Source organism: Polistes fuscatus, unplaced genomic scaffold, assembly GCF_010416935.1.
Source record: "Polistes fuscatus isolate 324 unplaced genomic scaffold, CU_Pfus_HIC Scaffold27, whole genome shotgun sequence".
NCBI lineage: Eukaryota > Metazoa > Arthropoda > Insecta > Hymenoptera > Vespidae > Polistes > Polistes fuscatus.
In genome coordinates, this window is record NW_025113104.1 from 2,290,056 (window position 1) to 2,311,916 (window position 21,861).

At 33.6% G+C, this 21,861-nt stretch overlaps 2 protein-coding genes across 2 annotated transcripts; both read left to right on the forward strand.

Annotated features, from left to right (window-relative positions):
* The first annotated feature begins 926 nt into the window (after positions 1-926).
* Positions 927-13,019, forward strand: LOC122518961 (chorion peroxidase). The gene is made up of 17 exons (XM_043638101.1): positions 927-965; positions 3,076-3,273; positions 6,149-6,228; positions 6,512-6,605; positions 6,687-6,878; positions 6,972-7,168; positions 7,729-7,981; positions 8,429-8,574; positions 9,025-9,266; positions 9,347-9,479; positions 9,548-9,675; positions 9,765-9,874; positions 9,947-10,039; positions 10,126-10,295; positions 10,388-10,496; positions 10,857-10,947; positions 12,385-13,019. The coding sequence occupies exons 1-17, from the start codon at positions 955-957 to the stop codon at positions 12,532-12,534; spliced, it is 2,397 nt and encodes a 798-aa protein (XP_043494036.1). The 5' UTR covers positions 927-954; the 3' UTR covers positions 12,535-13,019.
* Positions 13,020-13,537: 518 nt separating this feature from the next.
* Positions 13,538-15,157, forward strand: LOC122518877 (bromodomain-containing protein DDB_G0270170-like). Its single transcript, XM_043637993.1, has 2 exons — positions 13,538-14,591; positions 14,712-15,157. Exons 1-2 carry the CDS (start codon positions 13,538-13,540, stop codon positions 15,155-15,157), a joined length of 1,500 nt encoding a protein of 499 aa, XP_043493928.1.
* Positions 15,158-21,861: the final 6,704 nt, after the last annotated feature.

Genomic DNA, 21,861 nt, shown 5'->3' on the forward strand with positions numbered 1-21,861 from the left:
CGAAGCACATCGAATCCTCTCTAAAATCATATTCACAAATAAATTTCTATTGTGGTTACCATATCCATAAAGTGTTTTTATTTATTTCTATCCCCACAAGTTACTCATCTTTTATTTGTTATTCGTAAAGTATCCTCTTAAGTATTCGAAACTGGTTGTTTTATTCCAAATGTAAGAAAGAAGTAAAAGGAAAATGAACTTTCATGTAATAATGAGGAATGTATTCGTCAGAATGACTAACCATACTTATACACATTTTTGGTTTACTATGTATATAAAAGGTAAGTATTATACTTACATGTATGTTCTCCCCACCTGAGCGAGATGAAAGGGGTAGACCAAGTGTAGAGCACTATCGTCTCTCTCCTACCTCTTCGAAATCTCGTCCAATTCGAGCGAGGCAACTGTCGAGAAGGTTGCTTTTCGGGGGATCCAGCACCAATGCAGAAAGAAGAAAACAGAGAAGAATAAGAAGAATGTCGAGTAGTCGTGTGAAGGAACGAGGAGTACAACTATGCTATGAAGGCTTAGCTTCGTGCAAAGAGAGTTGACGGTAACCGAGTTTAGCAACGTTCGTCGGTCAGTAAATCGGCGATCGGCGACCGGCGACCGGTGAAGTGAAAGAGTAACCTACTACAACATAAGATACTTTATCCGCAAGCAAGTATCAAACTGGAGCTAGCCGAAAGGAAGCTAAGTAAAAGTGGACAAGACACGTTCGTCGGTTAAACGCATTTCTGACTCTGCTCAGTGCTCCAATCCCCCAAGTGTTTCTACAGGATCCGAGCAACAAACACGCGAGTGTTATCATCCAAGTGTTATCTTTTGTTTAATTTATTTTTTTTCTTTCATCCCTTGAACCTCGTCATTTTTATCTGCTTTTTTACCTTTCTTCTAATTTTCCTTTTGTTTCGGTTCGTGAAAACGTGGACCACTCGGGGAAAGTTCAGCGCGATGCTCGAAGGGTGAGTTTTCATATCTTCTTTGATATATATTTATTTTATTTTATTTTATTTTATTTTATTTTATTTTATTATACTTGTTTCGTTGAAATTATATTTTAGCCCTATGTTAAAATTTATACTCACGCCAGCTAGAAAAATTGAATTAGACGAAAGTGAGAAAGAAAGTAAATATGTAGCTAATTTTAAAGAACTACTGAGAGATTATTCGGGGATCTCACGAAACTTGCTTGTTTATCTCTATCACGCGAGGTGCACGCGAGGTGCACGCGCGAAATGCACGTTAACCTCCTTGACTACTACGTGAAGTGAAAGGAGAATCCGTTATGCATCGCATCGAGAAAATAATCCTTAATTTTAGTTTTCTAAAAACATGTTTCTTATCTTAATGGTTTGTACAATTTTAACTGCAAACAAATATTCAACGTTCTCTCCATTTATCCAAATAAGAAAGAATCAGAACAAAAGTTTAGTTCTAAAAGTTAAAAATAAGGAAACGATATCCTCAATTAAAATAAAGAGACAAAAAGTAAAATAGAAAATTAAAAAAAGAAAATCATGTAGAGTTAACAACAACACGGGTAAAAGATTGGCAAAGGAAAAAGAAAAGAAAAGAAAAGAAAAGAAAAGAAAATCAGGTATATCATTAGAAAACTAATTGCAAGAAATTTTCCTATATTTTACCTATCGAGGAATCGATGCAAGAAGGAGAGTTTCACACGGAAGGTCCAGCTTCCACTCTCTTCAAGATTATATCATAATCCGCAAACACGTAAAATAGTCCGCGGTATCAAATGGGAGGGAAGGACTTTCGTAATTCCATTACGATGCGCCCTTATGCAACGAGGAAGTGATTCTTGCTGCATCGTCCGTTTTTTCCTTACGCACTAAACGACTAACTTGTAAATGATTCTTATCGTGTTCAAATTAACGAATTACTTGTTTTCATTCGATCCTTTAAGATAGGAAAATAAACCGATATTTCGTTCAAATTTATGTACGGTGACTTTCACCTTCTATCTATTCGAATAAATTGTAATAAATTTAGAAAGAGAAAACAAAGAAATAAATAAAAATAAATAAATTCTATTTAACATTTTTTAATAAAATATCATACGGTTTCTTTTTTTCTTTATTATTATTCCTATCAATTATCACATACCTTTTACTCGCGTGGCTTCGATATTCTTTCACCGGTGAAAGAAAATTCGCAGTTATGGTTTTTAATAATTATTAATAAAAAATCTACAGATCAAAGAGATGAAAGATGTCGAGCAATAATTTATAGAGAGAGAGAGAGAGAGAGAGAGATAGAGAAATAGATAGAGAAACTAGAAGATATTAGTAGCGAATGCTCTTAATCACTGTCCGCCTACACGATAGTTGCATTGAATCAAAAGATGCTACAACAAGATAGTCAACTAAAGCTTACTCAGCATCGACGTTTAAATTGCACGTTTTATCGTTTCTCCAACGTGCAACCAACAACGTGATGGAGACAAATTAATACTTTCATAATTCTTTACTTCGGTTGTATCTCGTAGAATTTACGAATATCAAATATTGTTCATTTTTCCTCAGAGTGCACATTTTCTGCAGTTCGATCTAATTCGATGAAATTTCATTTATTACAATATTTCAAATTTTCTTTCATAAGGTCAATAGAAAAAACTTGACCTGGCTTAACAATATAAATTGTTCACTTGTCGTTAAAAAAAAAGAAAAAAGAAAAAAAAAAGAAAAAAGAAATAAACGGAGAAAGTTAACGGATATAAATATCGGTACGAAAAAAAAGCGCATCGTTTCCCGAACCTTCTCGCTTTCTTGCGATTTCCGATTTCTCGTATCTCGACGTGATCGGAATAACGCTTCGATTCATGTGATTCGTTACGAGCTCTGATTTAGATCTTTCACCGATTGGAAGAAAGAAAGAGATGAATAATCGATCGAGCGAAACACATTATTGACAACGATGATTAATCCATTGTTAGAATAAACGATTATTTTCTTTTTATTTAAAGCAAAATACAAGATAATATAATCCCCTAAAAATTGCTTATGTTTCTTTATAGATGTTTTTTTTTTTTTTGTTAATTTTCTTTTCACGTTGCAGATTCGCGAGAACGCGGACCGCGATAATAGGAATTGTGGTGTTACTGATTGGGCTCAACGGCCATGATCACGTATGCGAAGGATTGCAATATCAACCGGTTGAGATTTATGGAAACAGCGACGAATGTGCTTTGATCCTGGATGGTCCTGGAAGGACCAGTGTTTTCGATTACACTTATAATTTACTTCGTGGAAATTTGTAAGTATTATTTCTTTCATTTTTCTTTGATCATTCATATTTTATTCTAAAATAAATAACCATAACACAACAATAATTTATATGTTAAGGAGGAAACGATCGAGTTCCGTTGTGACTAAGTAAACGAAACATAAGACCGACTTTTACTTTCACTCTTGTACATACGTTTTGTATATCGTCGATCGCCGATAATGTAGGGACAAAATATATCTCTCTATATATATTCGACCTTTCCATCGACTTTCCCTGATACTAACTGCAACATCTGATGAACAAAAATTCATTACAAAATGAAATTGAGAAACGAAGTTGAGAATAATTGATAGAAAATAGTTTCATAGAAAGATTTTCGAAAGTCTAATCTACTCAAAATAAAAAACAAAAAGAATCAATTGCTATCGCAAATGTGTCATGATGGCGGTGGTGATGGAAGTGGTGATGGAAGTGGTGATGGAAGTGGTGCTTTGCAAATACCTCCCATTTCTGTCTTTACGAACTCGATCGGCATGGAGTTTGTATAATAGTTTACTTGCATGAACGAACATAAGTACACACTTTACTTACTTACGCACACACGCAAGAATGCCGATTACGACAGTACAAGAGAATTACGTAAAGGAATTCTCAAAAATTATGTGCGTCTTACTGCGAGTCCGGTCCGGTCCGGTCCGTTCCAATTGAAAGAGAAAGAATAAAGTATTTTACGGTTCGTTCTTCTTTTTTAAGGGTGTTCGCGCAAAAGAGAAACGTGTTTCTTGTCACGTTTCTTTTTATTACCTTACTTTTTCTTTTTCTTTTTCTTTAATATGAAAGTTCAAACGAACAAGTGAACGACGTTGTTAATCGAAATATTGTTCAAGGTTGAATTTATATAACAACATATTCATATGATTAGATATATTAAATTATGTGTTACTCTGTACAATAAAATGATTTTAGGAAGAAAAATATTATTTCGAAATAAGAAAATTGTATAAACACAAATATAGAAATGTTTTCCAATAGTTGAAATAGTTCTCGACGAAAGAACAAAAATAAAAATAAAAAGAACACGTGTAACGACGACGACGACGACGACGACGACGACCTCGATATGATCGAATACGCCGATAATGGTTGGTATCTCGTAAAATGCGATAACTATGGGAGCATTGTACGTTTATTCCTGACATTTTCTTTCTCCCTTTGATCAACGTAAATATATACCGTGGTATGAACGCACTTTTAACGAGTACTTTCTAGGCAATCTAAGCGAGATTGCATTCGGCATTGCCGAGAAGGACGCGAACTCGGAATTCCATTCGTAGAAATGCATTCGTAGAAATGCATTCGTGTTAGGATCAACGATTCCATAGTTAGTGTAAAAAAAAAAAAAAAAAAAAAAGAATTTTTCCAATAACTTCGATCTAAATAATCCTACAAATATATAATGTAAAATAACGCTCCCTATTATAAAATAAAATAAAAAATATATATTATGAAAAGTAAGAGTTACTATGTTAAATGTGAATTATATAAAAAGTATCTATAACACTTCGATAAATCTAATATAAGAGGAGTCGGTGGGTGAAGTTTATAGATACTTTATCTAGGCTACAGTCCGCCATGCGTGAACCGTTTTCAAATCGACGAGTATGCTTATGCAACTTTAAAGCGAATTAGCAAACTAGCTCTGAACGAGTATTCTTACATCCAGTATATTACCAATAATTATAACATTTTTAATAATACAATCAAATTGAGATATTTTCTCTTTAATAGATTATAGGATTACGTTTTTTCTCTTTTGTATTTTTTTCGTATATAATACATAATTGATATAAGAAAACAGGGAGAAAGTATAAGTCGAAAGTTTTTGTATTTCCAAATAGAAACAAATGGGGTTATAAAGACAGTTAAAAAGACAGTTATTTATGTACCGTACGACGGTACATAGCATAAAACATAGTAATAATAAATAAAAATGCTACGTGTATGCAAAAATAATCCAGGATAAAAGTGAGTCATGCACGACACGACACGACACGACACGACACGACACGACACACGGAGTATGAGTCGCTAGGTCCGTCCGTCGAAACGCGGAAGAAATGGCGACTAGGATAATAAAGAAAGAACGGATCGGAAAGTAAACGGTGTTATACACATATAATACCTACACGTAGATATGTGTAGAGTGCCACTGGGTCAACCTTCGATGGTAAAAGCCACGGGCGGCGGCACGTCAATGCCACCACTGTATTTCGTAGCTAGAAGAAACAGGATATGAGTCGATTCTCCGGATACTCTGCAAGATATAGTTTCGAGTTACCATGATACAAAATATCCCTTAAGATGCAAGCTTTCGTGCGTGAACATAAAATTGTGCGGTATACGTTAAATATTATCTACTTTATACGTGTATATCCATTTCTATATTTTTTGAAGTTATTTTTAATACGATTCCGGACATTCCGGAGCAATTATATTATTTTCTAATTTCCTATATGTAACTATTTATTCATTTTTCTAATATAGATGCATTTCGCGTGTTTGTTATATTATTTTATATTTTATACGAATTCGATTAAAAAAAAGATATTTTATTCGCCTATTTTTCTTCGGTTGTTCCTGGTAACAACTAGCGACCTACCTAATACAGGTTCCATGAACACGTTTCTAAACGTAGTGTTTTAAAGAGAGATAAAGATAGTTTGTAAACTAGGCTAGAACACGTTAGGTAATTAAGTCGGAGAGAAGGGAAGCTGTAAATAATACTCTAAGAGTCAAAGATCGCAGTCTCTCTTGCCTTCGTTTTGCATCCTCACTCCCTCGCTCACTCAATCTTTAAGTTATTTTTTTTCTGATTCTTTTAAATACTTATCTTTTATTATAGTCCACCTACTGCGGGATCACAAACCTGTATCACATACGATGCAGTTAATCATGCCTATATAGAGGCGAGGAAACGCATCAGTAAGTAAGACGATTGCTATAATCATTACTCTCTCTCTCTGCTATAATATCACTCAATCCCAGTCAAGAAGAATTTTTGTTCATTTACAATTGAACCCGTTTATTTGAAACTCCATCAAGCTGAGAAACGACGCTTACGCGAATACTCGAGATATTTTGCAAGATTGGCTAAGAATTTATGCAACTTCATTGCGCGGGAATATAAGAGAAATAAAATACAAGAAGAATAAATAATGATCATCTTACATAAACTGATTGAAATCTTAATATGTTTGACAAACAGACGTCGCACAACCCAAGAACGAAATCTGGAGACCCGAAGATTTGGCTACGGTCGGTGAACTTTTACTGGACATTTCCACTAATCTAGCCCAAACGTGAGTTACAAATGAACGAGACGAGTATGACTAAGAATAATCAATTAAACATAATCAATTAAACATGTCACGATTTAACAGGTACGGTCTGTCATTCGAGGAAATTGAGAAAAGCCTACCATTGATCGACACATCGAAAACATTAATACGCGAAGTTTGTCCCGCTTTTCTAAGCAACGTCGAATGTAGACCAGGAAAATATCGAAGATACGATGGACTCTGTACAAATTTACAAAATCCAACATGGGGTTCGACTCTTTCTCCGTTCACCAGGTAAGACTACAATCTTTACTACTTATCTACTTATCTTTTCCTTCTTATTTTATTTATATTGTTGTTGTTGTTGTTGTTGTTGTTCATTTTTAGATTGATGCCACCAAGATTCTCGGATGGTTTATCAGCACCTAGGATAGCAGTAAGTGGACGAGATTTACCCTTGTCTAGAATAGTTTCACGTACTATGCATCCAGATGAGGGATATCATGACCACGCTGGTACTGTCATGGTAATAGCCTGGGGACAATTCATGGATCATGATTATACGCTAACTGGAACACCTTTAGGTAAGGTCTTTCTCTCTACGTAATACTTTCAAAACGTGTTTGTGTTTGTACGTTTAAAAAAAGGAAAGTTACTTTGTAAGATTACTGATCAATCTCGAGTTACGAGATGATGACAATGATGATTTAATATATCGTATATAATCAAGCAAATAAATCTAAGAGAGATCACATGTGACACCTATATATTATACTATAAGAATAGAAATGAAACGTGTGTTAGAAAGCATTTCGATTATCAATTATCTAACCCATAAGAATATTACGCAACTATCCTGGCGCGTGTGGTGAGACCCTTCCATATTGAATACATATATCTTATACCGAAAGGAGGGTAGGTAACTAGCAGAGAAAGCGAACGATCACAGTGACGACAAGATTATATTCAACGAGGCCAATTGCTGTATCTGTTTCCATGCTTGTTTCCAAAAACATTACACTCCGTCTTTTCACTTTACTTCGGCAAAGAGTATTATATTTCTCTTTCAAATTCCCGTCTATATAAAAATATGAAACAATAATATATTATAAAAATGATCTAATCAATTCATAACATTTTTCAGATCCATTAAATCGTAATGACCCCGAAGAATGTTGTTCTCGTCCTCCACATTTGAAGAATCCTTACTGCAACGAAATTCGTATACCAGAAGATGATTACTTCTACAGATTATTTAACGTTCAATGTATGGACTTTGTGCGAGCATTCCCAGCTGTTCGACCGGGTTGTCGTCTTGGATCACGCGTACCTTTTAACTTGCTTACTGGAGTTCTTGATGGAAACACTGTTTATGGAATTACAGAAAATTTCGCTAGGTAAATCAACATCTTAAGATATATTATGGATCTTGAAATTTCACGAACTGAATCACGATTGGGAGGAGTGAGTCAATGATTTTACACTCTAGATCGGTTAGATAGGATAAACCAAGATACGGAATCGAATTTTATTTATCCTGCCAACATGTGTGCCTGCATCTGTTACGTCATTCACGACGATAAATCAGTATTACGTCGTTCCAACGTCGTTTTCCAACGTCGTTTTCAAACCACGTTGGTACCACCCACCCTGTACTTTCTATCAGCAGACTCACATCATAGGATTCACTATTGCTCAGTTGGCCCCGATCAAAGTGGCCCGATTTAGTGACGATCCCACAATCACGTGCTCGAAATTGAAACTTCTTTAAACGCGAATCAAGTGATTCGCTTTCACGACAAAAATTAATAATAGAATAATATATCGTTTTTATTTTTCTTTAGGAAACTGCGAAATGGTTACGGTGGATTGTTAAGAATGAATCCAGTTTTCAACGAGTACGGATTGAAAGATCTATTACCATTGAAATTGGATATACCTGACGAAGGATGCACTCGTCCGAATAAATCGATGTACTGTTTTGAAGCAGGTAAGATGTTTTAATGAAAATAAAATAAAACAAAACAAAACAAAATAGAAACAAAACTTTTCCTAAGAATTATAATAATTAATTAAATTTTCATTGCCTCACCCCCTATATCAATTACGATGTAGAAGTGATGTAATTAGAATTGTTTTCTTTCACACGAGCTACCGCTCTCCTTGATCTATGATTAAGAAAGGTATGACGTGGGAAAATGTTATGGAAAATGAGTTACCGTTGGGGTTACTTCATTACAATAAAACTATGCGCTGCTTAATGGACATTTCTCAACTAACTGTTCACGCTAGAATTGTAAAGATACCTTTCTTCAATCTCTCGCGATAATCTTATTTAAAATAATTCTCACGATTATACCATGCGGCGTAGTATACACAAATATTCTAACGTAAAAGCTTTGTCCATTTGAATATTTATGATTTGATTTTTCTATTTTAGGTGAAATTCGTGTAAACGAGCAGCTGGTATTAACGTGCATGCACACATTGGTCGCTAGAGAGCACAACAGGATTGCGAAGGTACTCACTCGTATTAATCCCCATTGGGACGATGAGACGCTGTTTCAGGAATCAAGACGCATAGTCATCGCAGAAATTCAACATATCACTTATAATGAGTTTTTGCCAATTCTTTTGGGGAAAGACGTCATGGAAAAGTTTGGGCTTCTTCTCGAGAAAAACGTAATTCGTCTTATTCTAACAACGCGTAATCAGCATTCGGAATTTTCTAATAGCTTACAAAATTCATTATTTTGATTTAGGGTTATTGGGATGGATACGATCCAACAGTAAATCCTGGTGTAATCGATGCATTCGCTGCTGCTGCATTCAGATTTGGACATTCTTTACTTCCCACTGCTGTTGAACGATGGAGCAAAGCTCACAAATTTATTGGTAAATTTTTAAATAAACACATTCATCCAAAAATATCAATTTCTAATCAATTCTGAATATTTCTAAAGCTTCCAAAAGATTATCGGATCTAATCAGAAGACCGTACGACCTTTACCGTGCTGGAGTTTTAGACGAATACTTTATGGGACTGATGAATCAAGTTGCTCAAGCTATGGATGACTCTATAACCCAAGAAGTATAACTTTCATTTTGTATCTACGATACAAGAGAATTGAAGAGAGATTTACAATTTTACAAGAAAATTAACTCACTATTATTATGCAGGTGACCAATCATTTGTTCAAAAAAGTTGGTGCAAAATTCGGAATGGATTTGGTATCATTCAACATGCAACGTGGACGAGAATTTGGTATACCAAGTTACATGGATTTCCGGTAAGTATGCACATAGAACATTTGTTTGATCCAACAAGGATAGGGATTTTTAATGAAATTTGTTCGTTACAGAAAATACTGCGGATTACCTGAGGCTAATACTTTCGACGAATTGTTCGGATCCATGCCAAACGAGACTATTGGACGCTATAGTTCAATTTTCGAGTCAGTATAAAAAACTTTCTTTGAAATCAATTGAAAAACGTAATCGTCTTCCGAAACAAATATTAAATGAACATCTTTTCTAACAGACATCCAGCTGACGTTGATTTGTGGTCCGGTGGTGTATCGGAACGACCTCTTCCGGGTAGTATGCTTGGACCAACCTTCGCTTGTATAATCGCTACGCAATTTAGCCATTCACGACGTGGTGATAGGTTTTGGTACGAGCTACCAAATCAACCAGCGTCCTTCACCCTCGGTACGATCCTTTCGAATCCTCTCGAGTTTCTTTATCCCCAAGGCCATTAGTACTATTCTAACAGAGTGCAAAACTCGCTTTCACTTTTCTAGATCAACTCAATGAGATTCGTAAGACGAAACTGGCTAAGATGATATGCGACAACACGGATCTCATAGATACCATACAAATATATCCTATGGTTTTACCTGATCACGAAATGTAAGAGAGAGAGTCCACAATTAATTATTTAGGGGGAATATTCTGAAAATGATGTTTGACATAAGAATGTTGTTTATTTGTTCAGTATTTGTTCAGTATTTTTCAGTAGTTTTCAATATCTTTCGTCAGAGTATTTATAATAAAAATAAACGTGCCTTAGGGTTACGTTAGAGTTTTTTTACAAATTTTCTTAACACTTTCGATGTCTAGTATTTTAGCACTACGGTATAGTATTCAAAATACTGATCCAATAAACAGCAACTAAAGCATGAGACATAAATTATCTGAAAATGAAATAAATTATTGGATAAGAATGGTCTGACGCAACTAATAGGAATTCTGATGATGTGGTGTTAATAGCAATCCACGAGTACCTTGCCGTAGTGGTGTATTACCAAGCATAGACCTGAGCAAATGGGCCGAGTATCCAACGAGCCACGCCACGCAATACGTGAGTAATCTAGCGCGACAGTACGGGCCGTTTGGGAAATAAGAAAAGGGCTCATCCACGTTTTATACTAGAGAAAATAATATATTAAAAAAAACAATTAGAAAAAAAATATATATAAATATAAATACACCGGGATACTACATATTGAAACCACCACCGACACCACCACCACCACCACCACCACCACCACCACTACCACCACCACCACCACCACCATCACGTAGTATGTCTCACGAGCCAGGACATCCTAATCCAAGATACACTGCCTAGGGATGCACGCAGAAAAAAATTAAAAAAACAAGCAAGCAACAACTACAACAACAAAAGCAACAAGAACAAGAATCATTAAAAAAAAAATGTATACTTAAGACGATTATATAATCTCGTCATAGTCATCGCCTAATAAAAATGGGTATAATATTGCACTGTACCCATCCCCACCCTCTCTTGCATAAGTTTCCACGCTTATACGCACATATCAAATTTTTAGTATATTTTATTCTTATTTTGTTTCATTTTGTATTGCACTTAGGTGCAGTCATAATTACATTTGTAGTTTATTCATTATCAAATGAATAAGTTATAGAAAAACAGTAAAGTAAAATTTTGTATTTTTAGTTTTTTTTTTTTTTTTCTTGGAAATACACTATGGTAATAATAATAATAATAATAATTTATTATATTTAATAAACGACAGAAAAAAATAATTATTCGATTGCACAATAGATATGCACAATAGATATGCATAATAGAAAAAACATTTCATTAGATGTTCATATAATTTATAAGTTAATCGAAGTAAATGTTAGAGTGACAGAGAACATATTTAAATGTGTTCTAAACGACGTATAAATGTCGGAACCGAGAGTGACAATAAAATCAAAATTTATCATTAATACTAATCGTCGTAGAGACATTCTTTAGAATATAGTATTAATTTTGTTTTGTTGTTTAGATCCCGTAGAGGCGAAGACTTCATTTGCACAGTGCATAGCGAATCTACTAAAATACATACACACCACGTATATTAATATGTATCAATTAACATGTGTTGTTGCACACAACAAACACACATATAGGAAAAAGTATAATACTAAACTTGAAATACTTTAATGTTCGATTTAAAAACATTGAAATATCTAATCATAGTATATCACGCATTTTTTCACGCAATTATTGCTATGCACTTTGATTGCACTATAACTTTGTTTTAATTAGATACTTTGATAAGGGAATAAAAACTATTCACAGATAGGGACACATATACGCACAAAAATAAACAAACTTATCCATCCATTCATCTATCCGTCAATCATCCAATCGATCCATCCATTGATCAATTTTCCTAGATCTTCTACCAGTTTTATTTACGCAGCACCACCATTGTCATCGGCACACAGCTACAAATGTAAAAAAGAAAAACCTATTGTACTGTAGCGTTTGGTGGAGGAACGTTTGCTTGACGTGCCGGGACGTCCGGTGAATGCGGACACGGTACGGGACCACTACGAGAAACAGGACGCTTTGCGAATCTTCTTTGAGAGTATTAACGGCATTGCTTCTTATCTGGGCATCACGAGAAAGTAATGCGCGCGCGAACACGCACACCAGAGAACGGGTCCATCTTCAGATATCATTTTCGCAAAAGAAAAGAAAAAAGAAAAAAGAAAAAAAAAACAAGAAAATTATACGTCGATATATCTATTTAATTGCATATACATGCATACATTTTAAACTTTTCTTGATGACGCGATTATGTGCGTAGCTTGACTTGACTACAATAAGTTTTTTCTTAGCCGTCTAAGGTATTATATCGTAAAATGCATTATGTAAATAATTGCCCTTGCAATGGCACAGAAATGTACGTAAAGAAAATGAAGATAAAAGAAAAGAAAAGGAAAGAAAAGGAAAGAAAAGAAAAAACAGAAAAATGAGATGATCGTTTCTGCGCCACTGCACTGTGTAGCTCTCGTCGTAGTTATCAATTATTATATTACTATACGTATACTTTGTACATATTAACGAGCATCAAGAAATAAAGTCACTTTGATAATAGTGCCATTGAAAAATAACGAATATCATCCTTATTCTCATCCTTATTCTCATCCTTATCATCATCCTTATTTCATTAAAAATATCCAGTATTTTGCAGATTTCTTGCACAGTAGATTTGGTTCGAAATATTTTCATTAATGGTAAACCCATAGAATTTAATACATACAATTTCCATCAATTTCAGCATCAACAATCTCGCAAAACTAATCGAGATGTGAAAAATGTTCTACCTAAACGCTACGCAAAATTATTCAATCCCAATTTGATGAAGATTATAAAAAGAAAAGATAAATATGCAGAAAAAAGATATACACCTTTATTATGGACAAGACTCATTGAAAAAGTATCTACGAGTGACGTTTTATCACTTAGCATGGAAAATAATAACATAGTACTTATCGATAATGAATTCAAGCAATCTTCTGACAGTGAAGCAATCAAAATTAGCAGCATCATCGATAAAATAATAAAAAAGAATAAAGGAATGAAAAACGCGCGTAAGAGGAATCGATCATTCAGAAAAAGAAATAAAAGTATGACGGGCAAACGATTAAAACGTTCCGCCAATGAAAATAGTAATTCATCGGCAGAAATGAAAAATAATTTGAAACTCTATCGACATCCTAAACTCACTCAGGAAGATGAGAAATCTAAAATAACTGATACGAATGTAAACGTTTATACTGATTTTTACAAACGCATATGGGAGATTATTAACGACACGCGTCCGACTTTCAAGATCGTGGTACCGCCAATGAGAACACACAGAGAGATATTCAAGGATGAAGACGTTACGTCCGGCTCGGAAATCGAAGATTTAAATTTTCCTTATAAAGAGACTGGGTCTTTGAACGAGAAGAAAAAATTGTTTATTGGAATACCTTTCGATGAGAGGAGACCTCCGGAAGAGGATGAATTTGATAAGTACGTTAAAGTGGACATGGAAAATGTCGATAATTGTTCAACATTAAAGCCAATTGTTGAATCCAAAAATGAAATGATTATTATCAATCCTGATGAAGTATACGTTGATTCTAAGGAGACCAAAGATTTGAGTGACAATAAATCATCTACAAACGATAGCACCAAATTGAAAAAGTATTCTTTTTCTTCTATGCCTGTTGAAAAATTGGATAACAACAAACTAGTCCCTTCAGTTCCTGATTACGATCCAGACAAAATCCCATACGTCGAGATACCTGATTATTCGGATGAGAGAGAGGAAAGTCTAGACGAAGAAGACCGTCGATTAGCTAAAGAACAATATATAGATCCCAACAATTTTTCGAATATATCGAACAATTATACGGACAAAATAACTACGTTAGGTTACGAATATTCCGACAAAAATAACAATGAAGATGCTAATAAAGATCAAAGTATTTTAACACGCGGTGCAACAAACATTAAATTATCGGAAACATCTAATCACGAAAAGAAAAATCATCTTAAGAAGAATAATAAGAACGTTAGGAGTCAATCGGAAGTAAGGAAAAATACGGATGAAGGATTCGTTCTACCGGAAATTCAATTTGACATTAATGAGTATAATAAACCTTTCGACTTGGATGATTTTTTAAAAAGCGAACCATTTTTTCAAAAATTTCCAAAAACCAAAAATAATAATAATAATAATAATAATAATAAAAGAGAGAATGGTAAAGAACTAGTGGACGATGCTAAAAGTAATTATTCTTCTATGTCGGAAGATCCAACTAGAGAAGATTTAGTTGACGACGATGAATGGGAGCCACGGTATAAGCGTGCAAATGAAAATACTCGCATGGATCATATGAAACTTGATTATACGAAGGATCAAGGAAGAATAGATGAAATGATCAATGAAGAAAAAGATTTTCTCGAGCGTTATTTTAGCAAGGACGTTATCGATAAATTAGAAGAACATTCGGACGAAGAATTTGGTGAAGAAACTAAAAGGAAGGAGAAGGAAGAGGAGAAGAAAAAGAAAACCTTAAAAACATTGTCTACGATTCTTGACAAAAAGGATCGAATTTCGAGATTGGACGAGGAAGTGAATAAGGAAATCGAGGAAAATGGAAGAAAGGTTCCCTCCGTTTATAAGAATTATTGGTCTTTAGAGTACGAGTTACCTGGTATGAAGGATATAAAAAAAGAGATGAAGAAAATATATTAACTAAGAAGATTGAAAGTAGGATGAAGAAGAGGAGGACGAGAGGAAGAGAGAGCTGTATATCAATTCACTGCTATTAGATTCTATATACCAAATTATGACCAATATTTTTCTCTAGCATGTAATTATATTAAATAATTAATAAAAAATTTTAAAAAATATGGATTTCGAATTAGCTTCTAGCCAGCAATTAAATGTATATCTTCATTTTTTTTAGTTCTGGTGGTTCTGTGCCAACTTTTTGCGCTATTTAATAGCTATTTAATAGTGTAACGAAGAATACAAAAGTATATGGAAGCTCACAAGCTTACTTCTTGCGTAACAACATTCATCTTAGTTAATAACCTGACCATCAATGGTACCAGTAAGTAAGTACTTAATGCGATGACAGTACAATACTATAAAAGAATGCAATATTCTTTGATAGTATATGATAGTATATGATAATATATGACAAATACTTTGATAGTATATGTTATATAGTATAGTTATATTGTAATATAGAATTTTATATAATTATATTTAATTTTTAATATATAAACATGTGTGTGCCTTCAGAAATGCATTTATATATATATTTTTAAAATGAAGCAATTTAAGACACTCAAATAAAAAAGAATCCAGAAGGTTTGATGATAAATCCAACGATGATCACCTGTAACAAAAAGCAAACTATATTAGTCATACAGTCAAGTGATACAATAGCCTAACATATAAGTGGTCCAATTCGCAGATGCACTTTTCAATTGAATCCTTTATTTACTTTTTATCAAATCTCTAATTACCGTTGCAATAAAATTAAATTTAAACGCGTGATTTTATATTTACATAAAATAAATAAAAATAAAGAAATAGGAAAAATAAGAATACTAAGTTACTAAAAAAAATAATATCTATTAATTATTATGAGAGAAATACTTTAAAACTGCATTATATAGAAAAGAAGAATTGCAAATTTAATAAAATACGATCAAAGTGAAAAATTTTAAAGACGAAACAAGAAAAGAGAAATTACTGTAATATTTACCGAACGTTATTTAAGCTTTAAAATTAAATAATACAAATATTGTAATATTTCTGACTCTAACTAAACACATATGCATCTTTTGGACGATATGGCACACAGACTTGATGTGCCAAGGAGATGGAATGGTCCATCATCTCCAATTACAATTACAAATTAATGACGAGCAAGAATGTAATATAATAAAATATAAAATATGACTAGAAAGCTATTCTCGAAAAGTTCTAACTTGCTGTTGAACCTTTGAAAATAACTCAATAGTCTATGTAGTTGCCCTCTTCAGCCACAATTAAGTGGGGGCCTCTTCGGCCTTAGCCTCTTCTTTCTTCATCCCTGAAAACTGCATTGGACATTTTCAACGTGCAAGAAAGATAAGATATCTCATATCTTTTTTTGCAAATTAACTTTTATTTCGTTATGATTCTAATATGGAATTATGAAAAAATTAATTTATATTTAATGTTAAGTATATTCAAGCTCGTATAACCATGGATGAACTTAGAGTTCATTGCATAATATTACACGAGCACATTTAATCAAACGTCCAAGCAGATAATTTCTCTCGATGACCTAATAACACGTCGCACTTTTAATATCAAATAACAAAATTCAATTGAAATTAAATAATGCAACAAATGTAATGCATTTTCTTGCAATATTTTCATTTCATTCACTTGTTATATTGAACTATATCAAATGTTTTTCATTATAAGAGAAAATTGCTATTGTGCGAAGTGCTAATCACATAATACTTAAAACTAAGTATCAAATTAATCAAAGTATTTGCGAATTTGTTCGAGTCTATCTCGTTCGAGATAGAATCGAAATAGAAATGGATCTTTCAAATTGTTGCAAATCCCTTTGAATCATGATACATAATGAAAATTACAGAAGAGTCACAAAATAAATTTACAAAGCAAGCATATTAGAATAAATAAAAGAAAACATTTTGTAACAGTTCTGTATAAACCAGGCGGCGAAATTTCCACTCCGGAGTGAAAGTAAGCCTAATGCCTTTCCTGGGTCCTACCTACTTAAAATTAAAGTTTTCACATTCATTCAAAGAAGTATGCTACCTGTCTGCCAATTACCCGTATTTAAAAAGAGCAAATACACATACGTACCCACCCACCCACTCCACGATTCTCTCACATACCACCAGGGTGCAAAAGCCTAAACTAGAGAGCATGCCCCGGGGCACCTCCGACACCCTAGTTCAACCACGTTTTCTAAACTTATATGCTAAAGGGTATACGTACTGATTGCTGTAATCGTCTGCCAAGGCTAGTGATTATTGCATAAAAAACTACAGCAAAAATACAAGTATACACTAGTATATATGCATACTAGTAATATACGAGTATATCAAAGTTTCCACAAATAAATGCGGTAACTCTACTATGCAAAACGATTGTTAAAAAAAAAAAAAAAAAAAGTTTGTATCGTACACGTGACTCTACAAGTTATTTTTATTCAATAACTTAAAAAATAATAAGCGCGGTATTACGTGTCGCGAAACGATGTACAATGCACACACCTAAACGCACACACAGGTGCAACGTACACCGTGCAATCACTAGCACAATGACAGCCGCCAATAGGGGAAAAAACTTAAAACTAAACCTATACCAACTGTTTCTCACCCATACGAGTAGCACCTGGGCACACGTATAGATGAGAACGCAGAAAGTATAGGGGGGAGAAACGGGAGATTAGTACATTAGAAGCTGAAAATCCTGATCTAAAAAATATGATTAAAAACACATATATACATAACATATAAATATACATTTTTATAAAAATTCATCTAAGCGACTAAGGACTCTACAATTTTTTTAATAAATAATGACTTTGAATATCTTTTAATATCTTTTAATATATTTCAAAACCTCGGACGACTCCTTTCATTAAGTTGGCTGTTCTAATAAAAGAACTGGGCTTTAAGCCACCACTTAACTGCTAGAATCTATCCGTCGCGAATGAGTTTGTTTTCTTGCTCATTTATTTGTAATATCGAAGTATCGATATATCAAAATTAATCGCGATTAGATAAACTAAGTACGAAGCAATGCATGTAAGACATTTATTACATGCTTTTCTGGACAAAAACGAGTAAATAAATGCTCGATTTCACCACTACTAACCACGAACAAAACACGTAATAAAAAAGAAAGTGCATTTATTAATTGCATTATTAATTAAATGAATTTAACCGGTGAGACAAGAAAACCTATCCTGAACTAATATAAAATACACAATACAATATACAATACAATATACAATTTTCATGAGTAATTCCAAAAGAAGAATTACTCATGTGCTCGTCAATAATTTCTTTAAATAATTACAACCAGTAACTCGTGCCGATTAGGACCTTTCATCCTCGGCATGATTGAGCACCGGAGGGACTTTAAATTTTAACTCACGGCATAAGAAGTTCTACGATGGCTCCAAAACACTCCTACTTCGCAGCAAGTATTATAGAATGCGAGTATCGAAGATCCATCGAAGATCCATCGAAGATCCATCGAAGATCCATCGAAGATCCATCGAAGATCCATCGATGATCCATCGATGATCCATCGAAGATCCATCGAAGATCCATCGAAGAATTCATTCCACATCTTTGATAAGGTAGAAAGTCCGTCGTCATATCTGTAAAATAAAATAGAACAAAACGATAAGTTATTTGCAATATAATCCAAAATCATATAAAATAAAATCGAATAAAATGTAAATAAAAATAGATACTTACAATGCATTTCAATGGGATGAAATTCAATTGCACCATGGCGATGCACCTCGCGTGAATCTAAAAACGCGGTATAAACGAAAATAAGAAACTATAGATGAGTTTCTTATCGCGAAACCGAAATTTTATTATACGGCGAACAACACTGATTCTAATTCGCGTTTGATTTTAATTTGTTTTACGCCCGATCACTGATTCTACACAACTAATTCAAAGACTGCTTTGCACACAGTCAATGCAAGTAGAAAAATCTTCATTGATGCACTGATTCTAATACGCGAACAGTCTGTGCGACTGTTTAAAGATAAAAATACAACTTTACTCGAACAAACTCTAATGCAATTACTGCATTGGTCGCAGTTAATTTAATATATAAATTTCAAAAATAGTTCGCGAACGCGACGGAATTGAAAAGAAAACGAACGAACGTGCTTCTAATCCGTGATTTTAATTATATTTAACGATACAACACTCCCGTATATTGCTTCGCGCACGATAGCAATGCACGAACACTTGCAACACTTCACAAACACAATTCACAAACACTTCCAACACTGATATATTCCTATGATGATCTGAAACAGAAATAAAAACAAAATTATAAATATCATTGTTGTAAGTAAAAAAATTATTATAATTATTGAGAAAGTGTTTAAAATAAAAATTGACTTACGTTTATTCTTCATTGATGAATGCACGATGGGTATCCTACCCTTAGGATGACGATGAGCACACGTTTAAACCGAATAAAAGAAACTTACGGAGTTTCTTAACCGAGCAAACGAAACTTTAACATGCGACGATCAACACTGACTTTACTTTCCGATTCTTTTGTATTTTATTTTTACGATGCAACACACGAGTACCTCATTGCCTACGCGCTCGATTGCAATGATGTTCTGAAACAGAAAAAGAAAAAGAACAATTAATATCATCCTTATAATAAAAAACCATTAAAGTTATCATAGAAACGTTTAATAGGAAAATATACTTACTTTTAGTCTTCATTGATGACTGCAGGATGGGTATCCTACCCTTAGGATGACGATGAATAAAATAAAATTAAATAAAACTCTGAAAAGCTGAAACATACTAAAAAGATTATAGAACAATATATCCTGTGAATCATTCCTGAAGGCATTGCACACTTTTAAAGATATTTTATCATAAAGAATCAATATAAATTCAAGCAATATTAATTGCCTTTATCTCACTACTTGTATAAAATTACATATAAAGTATTTAATATCAGTAAAAATTGTTAATAAAAATCGATAACGTTATATATATAATAGTTTAATACGTCACGTCGTTAGATCTTATTGTTAGCTCGTTGAAGGAACGATCTGGAATGAACACGTAATCGCGTCCTTCATGTCGAACGTTCGGCTGTCTTCGTTTTGTTTTCGGCTGTCTTCGTTTCTTCTGTTCTCGCTTCGAGAAATTCCTGGAATATACGTACACATTCGTTATTGCCCGTAGATAGAATATTTTGTTTTCTTATTTTCTCTCTCTCTCTCTTCTCTCACTTTCGTTCTCACTCTTTGTATACATTTCTGTATGGTTTAAAAAAAAGAATAACGCTTACCTCGATGAATATGAAGATAAAAAAGAGTAAACACAATTGTTAGACTGAGTATATGTATTCCTGCTGGACTCTCTCCTAATGCTCGGTACCTAAAAAAGGAAAAAAAAAGATTACATTAGTATAACATAAAGAAAATCAAATATATGAGTGTATGTGTACGAGCTACCTATACTTATGAATATATGCTTGTATGTGTGTGTATGTTACAGGAATCGAATTTAATACGAAATACGATCTTTGAATACATAATTATGAAAAATAATTAATTAGAGCATCATTAGAGATGGTAGTAAGTATCGATACCATGAAAAAAGCTGGAAATTAGAAGAAATATTGTTAAGTAACATTGGTGAGATTTGGCGGGATATCGAGATATATCGATGTTATATTCTCACAAATTTCTTACGAACTTTTTAATATTTCGTTTTGAAAACATTCACGTATGAAAATCTTATGTGTAACTATCGTTTGATATGTAATAGAAAGGTGTAAAATACTTTTCAATTACCTGAATTAAACGAGATGACGCAGTACGCTGGAACATATACAGCTGACAGAAAATGGCGTTTCCTCTACCTTTCCCCTGCGCCCCCTTCCGTTGCCACTGCGTTGCCTCTGCTGCGCATCTGCTGCGCGCGGTAGTATGCGCGGTAGTCAACTTTCAAAAAAAGTAGCGAAATCCGTTGACCAATGGCTACTTGAGATTTTGCATTTTTTCCATCTATTATAGAAAAATATCGAATAGTTAAAAATAGGATATAGGAACATAAAAATTGTCGAAATATATACTTTATTAATCCAAACAATCAAAATTGAACATTATAAGTCGATATCCATAGAAATGATGCCGTAAAACAAGATATATATCATTGCGTAGAAAAATGCATACCAATGTACATGGAATTTTTTTCTACAAAATATTCTTTATCCTCGACATTATCGTAATCTTTCGATTATATCATTTGGAAGTCATTTGCTAGAAGAATCTATTAGTATATAGGAAGATTATTTACGTTAGAAAATATTTTTTAATTACCTGAGATTAACGGGACGACGTAGCATCCGTCCGATCTCCAACACCGACGCCGCGAAAAGAAAGAGGAATGATCAGCAAAGAGCCCTGATTGGCTTATAATTATTGCAAAAGAAAAAGATGACCAATCAGAAATTCCCAATTACCATATAGAAATGTATTTCACGCACACGTACGTAACTCGCCTTTCTTCATGACCACTCTAGTCAAGCTTGATATAAATAAATAAAAAATTTATTCTATTTTACTATTTAAGGTACACGTATCTTGTTAATATTTAAAAAATAACGAAAAGAATAAAGACAATATG

Excerpts from the sequence above, each read along its gene's own strand:
- LOC122518961 (XM_043638101.1), top strand. Across the intron at positions 7,169-7,728 it reads GCTAACTGGAACACCTTTAG|ATCCATTAAATCGTAATGAC; the intron begins GTAAGGTCTTTC and ends AACATTTTTCAG. Across the intron at positions 10,296-10,387 it reads ACCAGCGTCCTTCACCCTCG|ATCAACTCAATGAGATTCGT; the intron begins GTACGATCCTTT and ends TCACTTTTCTAG.
- LOC122518877 (XM_043637993.1), top strand. The coding sequence starts at position 13,538 with ATGACGGGCAAACGATTAAAACGTTCCGCCAATGAAAATAGTAATTCA. Across the intron at positions 14,592-14,711 it reads TGATTTTTTAAAAAGCGAAC|ATCCAACTAGAGAAGATTTA; the intron begins CATTTTTTCAAA and ends CTATGTCGGAAG.